General features: G+C 41.9%; 1 protein-coding gene across 4 annotated transcripts; it reads right to left on the bottom strand.

The window, feature by feature from the left end:
- Positions 1-699: 699 nt before the first annotated feature.
- On the bottom strand, positions 700-7,166 carry LOC102009441 (zinc finger protein 211). 4 transcript variants are annotated; one of them, XM_005414362.2, is made up of 4 exons: positions 6,964-7,038; positions 6,724-6,814; positions 6,487-6,608; positions 700-2,669 (listed from the first exon to the last, which is right to left on the bottom strand). In XM_005414362.2, exons 2-4 carry the CDS (start codon positions 6,768-6,770, stop codon positions 1,219-1,221), a joined length of 1,620 nt encoding a protein of 539 aa, XP_005414419.1. In that variant the 5' UTR covers positions 6,771-6,814; positions 6,964-7,038; the 3' UTR covers positions 700-1,218. The 4 variants fall into 4 exon arrangements, with proteins under 4 accessions (XP_005414419.1, XP_005414420.1, XP_005414422.1 ...); XM_005414363.2 differs by having other exon boundaries at positions 6,724-6,793; XM_005414365.1 differs by lacking the exon at positions 6,724-6,814 and having other exon boundaries at positions 6,487-6,613; positions 6,964-7,166.
- Positions 7,167-7,400: the final 234 nt, after the last annotated feature.

The raw sequence follows: 7,400 nt of genomic DNA, 5'->3' as shown, positions 1-7,400 counted from the left end.
AGTCATCCTTTTCTCTCTAGGTGCGTTCCTGGCCTATAAAAGTGAACATTCCAAAAAGTATACTGGAGTACATGAAACTTCCAGCTCATTTTTTTCTGACAATGACTTCAGTTATCGATCAGATACATATCCCTGGATACCACGAGAATTTCTGTGCACGTCCCACAATTACCGGAACATGTTACATAGAACAAACTGCATGTACTTCACTGCTGTCTCCATCAGTCCTTACTAATTCAGAGTTTGTACCTATTATGATTCTCTCTGGTCCCTGTAATGAGAGTGGCACAAGCTTAATAAATTATGGGCACCAGGGCACCTGACTCTTTTGCAGAATTTAGGATAGACACTGTATTCCATGGTGCTGCAAACTATATGTATGCTTTGTAAGCAACATGTAATAACAGGAAAAAAAAAAATAGGGAAAAGAAAAGAAATACAAAACTAACTTGTCTTGTTCCCGGGAACAATGTGGGTTACAACTTCCTGCCTCATGAAATTATCCTGGGGCCACAAAAAGTTCTAGCACTCAATCCACAACTTAGGAAGCCTCCAGACCAAATCATGCAAGATAGCTACATTTTCGCATTATTCCTCCTGAGGCACCAAATTATCTGAATTACACCCCTCACCCACCCACAAAGGTTGTTTACTATTTTGAAGACATTTCACACAGTGAATAGAACTGCAAGACTAAAGTAACTTAAATAATGAAGTCTTTATTATTACAAAAATCAAAACAATGTAAGCAGGTAGTTTCCAGGCTGGTGACTTAGAAGCTGGAAAAAATCCAGTCAGAAGAGCTCTTCTCAACAAGCTGCCCAAACACTTACTTACCTGGGTCATCAGTACTACCTGGGTCAAGTTTGTGCCCTAACTTCAGGAAAACAGGAATCAGAGTTTAGACTTGTCACATCTTCATCCAGCAAAAGGGAACCAAAGGCCAGCTTTTCTGTACATGCTGGAGTGGTGACTGGTACACTGTATAGACTTCCAAGTGTAGTAGTGAAATTCCCTCTGCCTCAAAACAGTGACAAATGCCAAAGCCTCTGCACAGATTAGAAAGTTAAACACACTTGCGTTAAGCTTCTATGACCTGGAAGGGGACTCTCCCCACTATGTGTCTTCATATCTTAAGGGTTCAATTCAGATACATGGCTCTCTCAGGTGGTCTGATCCAGTATGATAGTATAAGCAATGTGTGTATTCCACACACAGCTAAGTGTGAACTCTCTGGTGTTGAGTGAGGACAGATTTGGAGCTGAAGGATTTCCCACATACACTACATTGATAAGGTCTTTTTCCAGTGTGAATTCGCCGGTGTTGAACGAGGCTAGAACTTTGGCTAAAGGACTTCCCACATTCACTGCACTCGTAAGGCCTTTCTCCAGTGTGAACTCTCAGGTGTTTAATGAGGTTAGATTTGCAGCTGAAGGATTTCCCACATTCTTTGCACTTAATAGGCCTTTCCCCAGTGTGAACTCTCTGGTGGTTCCTAAGGTTGGAGCTATGGCTAAAAGTTTTTCCACATTCTCCACATACATAAGGCCTTTCCCCTGTGTGGACTTTCCGATGTGAACTGAAGCTGGAGCTCTGCTTGAAAGACTTCCCACACTTACTGCACTCATAAGGCCTCTCTCCAGTGTGAAGTCTTCGGTGGTGAATGAGGCTGGAACTTCGGCTAAAGGCTTTCCCACACTCACTGCACTCATGAGGTCTTTCTCCAGTATGCACTCTCTGGTGGTAAATGAGGCTAAAGTTCTGGCTAAAAGATTTCCCACATTCATTGCATTCGTAAGGCCTTTCTCCAGTGTGAACTCTCTGATGTTGAATGAGATTGGACCTTTGGCTAAAATATTTCCCACATTCCTCACACTCATAAGGCCTTTCTCCAGTGTGAACTTTCCTATGGCTGTTGAGACTATAGATCTGACTGAAGGATTTCCCACATTCATCACACTCATAAGGCCTTTCTCCAGTATGAACTCTCTGATGGATAATGAAGCTAGAGTAGTAGGTAAAGAATTTTCCACACTCATTGCATTCGTAAGGCCTGTCTTCACTGTGGACTTTCTGGTGCTGAATTAGATTACACCTTCGTGTACAGGCTTTCCCACACTTGCTGCACTCAAAAAGCCTTTTCCCGGTGAGGACTCCCTGGTGCTGAACCAGTATGTTTGTGTGGCTGAAGGCTTTTTTGCATTCTCCCCAGTTATGATTTTTCCCACTGTGAAAGGCCATCTGACAGTTACTTGGTTTTTCCCCTGTGTGAGTGGTTTCCGGACAGGGAAATCCCATGCTGGCCAGGAAGCCCCTCCCAACTCCCTTCCAAGTAAAAGGCTTCCCTGACACATGGACCATGCAGCTCTTTATAAATGAGGTTCTGTCCACAGAGTTTCCAAAGGGTAACTCTTTAATGTGCTGCCTTTGGTGCTGAGGAAGATTATCAGTGAAGTAGAATTGTTTCCCATAGGAATATGGTTTTTTCCCACAATGTGTTCCACGGTGCTGAGCCAAGTGTAGAATATCTCTCAAAACCAGGCCACAAATTTCACAACTGTAGGCATTCTGGGAAGACGACCCTTCTTTTGGTGTCCCAACGTGTGAGGATTCCACAGAAAGGCCCAGCTTAGAAGGTGCCACTTCATCTTCCGCTCCACATGAACAATCTGAAAGCAAAAAAGTAATGATGAAGTACACACTTCATGCCTTTATTAGGAGGGGTCAACACAATCACAAAATCACATCTGATACAGGGAAGAACCAGGGTATGGAGCTGTTTTTAGGAAAACGGAGATAGGCTTAGGTTGTGGAAGCATCTGCTCTACAAAACAGGACCCTGAAGGTCAAATCTTTACATAAAGAAAAACTGGCAGAATCAAATTACTAAAATCAGAAACAAAAGTAGGGAGGAATTACACCAATTCTACAGAAACACAAAGCTCTGCAAGATAGTACTAAAGCAACTGTATAACATGGGCAAATTCTCTGGTATACAAAACCTACTGTGACTGAGTTATAAAAATATAGAAAACTTAACACATTCACAAATAGTAGGAACAGTGCACCAGTAATCAAAAAAACCGACCAACAAAGAAAAGCCTTGGATCTGGTGGCTTCACTGGTGAATTGAACTGAACATTTAATGAAATAACAGAATTATTAGACACTAAATAGATTCCACTGATATACCAGTCCTTAGGTTGTTTTCTCTTTGCATTTCTTCCTTGCACTACTTTTCAAAGAAGGTTCTTCTAAGGAAATATTACATGTCTAAAGCTCTTTTCCTTTTTTGACTCTGTAGTTTTAAAAATATCTTCTCATATGTTACTTTCTAAGTTTTGTATTTGTTTATCCTGGCAACCTGGGAAGACCATATAGCATCCATATAGTTGGGTCATTGATTCATTTTATTAAGGTACTGAAAGTACCTCTTTGTTTTGTTTCTAAAAATCCTAATTATTTTTTTGGCCTCTTCTTACTGTCTGAAGAATTGAGTTTCTATGGAGTCATGAAATTGTAGCTAAAAGAGACTGTCTCCTTGATCAAGTCTGAGATTAAATACTATGGTTTCCAGGTTTTTGGCAATATGTTTCTTGAACGTAACCCTAGTTACCTGTTTCTTGGGGCCAACATCATACTCTCTCAGTCTTTTTATCCCCAAACCTTTCCAGATTGTTAATTTTGTCCACAGAATTCTAGATTGGAATTGAGAAAATCCGAACAATGTGGATTGGAATCTTCAGATTGGAAAGACTGTAGATACTGTAATGAGACCATCTTTGTTTGCTAGGAAGCTTCCATAGTACATAGATTGTGTGTTATAAAGATGTGATATTTCACACTTTGAAGATTGGTTATAGGCTTTCTGCTTTCATTTTCCTGAGCCTGCTTAAAACTGAATGTGGAATCTATCTTGAATTTCTTCTTTTGTTCTCATTACTACCTCAGATACAATGCTAAATAAAATTCAGACTTTCTTAATATGAAATCAGTTGCTATACACTATAATAGCATCAAAAAATATGGTACTAAGGAATTAATCAAGGAAGTTAAAAAAAAGTGTACTATAAAAACTATAAATAGAGCCAAAAGAACTAAGGAAGAATAAAAAATAGGAAGATATCACATGTTCATGGATTGGACTAGTTAACATTATTAAGACGTCTATAGTACCCCAAAGTGAGCTACAAACAAATGAAAAATCCATCAAAACCCAATGATAGTTTTTTTCTTCTCTTTTGGAAAGTAGAGAAATCCATCCTAAAATTCATATTCAAGGTCACTGAATAGCTAAAATGATCAAAATGTATTGCAAATGATAATTAAGCGTTATACTTCTGTAAAGACACACATATAGATCAATGATGGATAGTGAGTCCAGAGGTAAATTCCCAAGTGTCTGGTCAATAATTTTCCACAAAGTGGGCCAAGACCGAAAAAACAGACTTTCTAATACATAAGGCTACGAAAACTGAATATCCACATGAAAAGAATAAAGCTAGAACTTAACCTGACCTCATATACTGTAATTATCTCAAAGTGGACCAAGATGGGCATGGTGGTGCACATTTACAGTCCCAGCACTTGGACTATCACTTTAGCTTAAGATCAGCTTGGGCCACATAGGTCAGATCAAAGACCTAAATATTGGAGTTGAAACTATAAAACTCTTAGAAGACAACAGAAGGAAAGCTTCATGACATAGGATTTGTCAAAGATTCCTTCAAAATGATGCAAAGGCAATAAAAGAAAAAATAGACAAACTACATTTTTGTGGGGAGTGGCTGAAGCTGGAGATCACAGGTGCAGGGTTAAAGCAAGGTCAGGCCCGAGAACTTGGAGCACCCAAGGCAAGCCATGTGAACAAGCTGTTCCAGCTGGGAGAACACAGACAGCCAGAGACAAGCCAACTAAACAAGCTGATAGGCAGGAGGTGTCACATGACAACCTGCCAAGTGTATAAACACACTGTATCATGACAGAGAACTCCACCTGACCTCAGCTTTCTGTATTCTGACTCTTTATTTCTTCATCCTCCACCAGCAATCCCCCCACCCGCAAAGTTTGAGAGCTGTGCTGGATGCAGATTTTATCAAAACAAAAACTGTGTACATAAAAAGACTCTGTCAACCAAAGAGCAACCCGTAGAATGGAGTAAATATTTGCAAATCACACAGTTTTGATCCAGAGCACATCTGATTCGAACCCTACCGAGAATTCCTAAAACTCAAAAATAATAATCCAACTTAAAAAACAGGCAAGGGATTGGAATAGAAATTTTCTGAAGACATACAAAAGGCCAATTAATTTGTCTCACTCACTATCACAAATCTACACGGAAATCCAAATTCCAACCACCATACCCATTTGGATGGCAAATCCCAACCACCATACCCATTTGGATGGCCACAATAGAAAATAAGTGTTGACAAGGCCGTGGACAAAGTGGAACCTTTGTGCATCACTGTAATAAAAAAATACTACAAGGTACAGTGAAATAAAAAACAGTATGACTGTACCCAAAATAATTAAAAACAGAATTATATGATCCAGTAATTCCACTTTTGCATCTATTGTATGTCCAAAGGAACTAAAAGCAGGAGCATGGAAAGATATTTGAGCACCCACATTCACAGCACCATTACTTACAACAGTGTAAATGTAGAAACAACACAAACATACACTGATGGATGATGGAAAAATACGATGTACTACATACTTGTGAAGGAATATTAGCCTTAAAAGGAGAGGACATTGGGCCTTTCCTACAATATAGATATACCTTGAAATTACTAGGCTAAGTGTTTAAACAAGCCAGGTGCAAAAGAACAACTACTGTCTACTTCCACTCATATAAGGTAATTAGGTCAAATGTACGGAGACAGAAAAAATACTATGGCAGTTGCCAGAGGATGAAGGGAATTACTGTTTAATAGATTTCAATTTTGCAAGAGGAAAAAAACTTATGGAAGGGGGTGGTAGTTGCACAATAATGTGAATGTATTAAATTTCACTAAACTTTACACTTAACAATTATCAAAGTGATAAACTTTATTATATATCTTACTACAAAAAATGAACAAAGGGCACCTTAGAGGAGGTTCTTTCAAGAACAATCTCTATTAGACTGACAACGTCAGTCACATTTTACAGCATAGTCGGGAATAGATAAATATCAGGTACAGGAAGGGAGAAAAACTTGGGTGCATGGACCTGGACAGTTACCAGACTGGGAGAAGATAAGCTGAATGAAATCTCTTAGGCTCATTACAAGATTACTGATCCTGAATAAGCACCTTGAGTCTCTGGAGCAGCAGGTACTGTGATGAGAGGGCAACAGGCATGCTCCAGGTCCCCAGCACCTACCCAGGGAACTGAGAAAAGCAAGAGTGCCCATGATCCAGATCTCAGGACAAAGCTGCTCCTAATGAGGAGAAAGGCAGAATCGAACCCAAAGGACAAGGATGGGCATGCGAGACTTACCCAGAGAGGATGTTAGTACCAAGTTCTCCAGCATCACATCAAGGTACAGGTGTCTCTGGGCCGCATCAAGAAGATCCCACTCCTCCCAAGAGAAGTACACAGCCACATCTTCAAAAGTGATACTGCCCTGGCAAGACAGGGACTGATGAAACCTTGATCATTGTCGCTCTAAAAGACCCACAATCCACACCCCATACATCCGCCCTCATGACCAGCTTCCTCCCAAGCTCTCAGTACCTGAGGAGATACCATACTCTAGTGTCATTAGTATCAGCTATGCTCATTCACTCTGTTTTCCATTCTGCAACTACACAAAACCTGTCAACACCTGGAAAAGATAATTTCCCTCCTCTGATCCCAAACTCTCACTGCCTCCACAGCAGATGCCTAACTTCACAGGCACTCCTTCCACGCCTGCCTCTCGTCCGGAGTTCACTGTTAACGAAAAGACGGACCACAGCTCCCTAACACTCTCACCTGCAAGCAGTTCTGTACGCTGGTACCTGCGCACCTGCGAGCAGCTCTTCAGTGGCCCTAAAGGGAAACTCCTCCATGCAAGTCTGAGCGTGGACGCAGGGCCCTGACCTCGGTGATTCTCCAGGGTCCTCGTCTAAGGTCACCAGGTATCTGAAGAAAATGTGGGTGGCAGCCTGCAGCTGGGAGCGACTGCGACACCCTCCACTCACCTGCGCAGGTTCCAGCAGCAACTGAGCAGTCACAGGGAACTGCGGGGACCACCAGGCCAGAGAGGCGTGTGGCCACGGGCGCTAGCCCAGAGCGAGGTACCGGGGCCCAAGTCGACCGCCCAGCCTCGTGCTCGAGCCCAGAGTAACGGGCCTCCGCCGGCCGTGCAAGGACCCCACGCCGCGGTTCCCGCCCGCCGCCCCCGCTGAAGCCCCACCGCGCGCCTGCAC

Source organism: Chinchilla lanigera, unplaced genomic scaffold, assembly GCF_000276665.1.
Source record: "Chinchilla lanigera isolate Chin_1 unplaced genomic scaffold, ChiLan1.0 scaffold00183, whole genome shotgun sequence".
Taxonomy (NCBI): Eukaryota; Metazoa; Chordata; class Mammalia; order Rodentia; family Chinchillidae; genus Chinchilla; species Chinchilla lanigera.
This window is presented reverse-complemented; position numbering and strand designations above follow the sequence as displayed.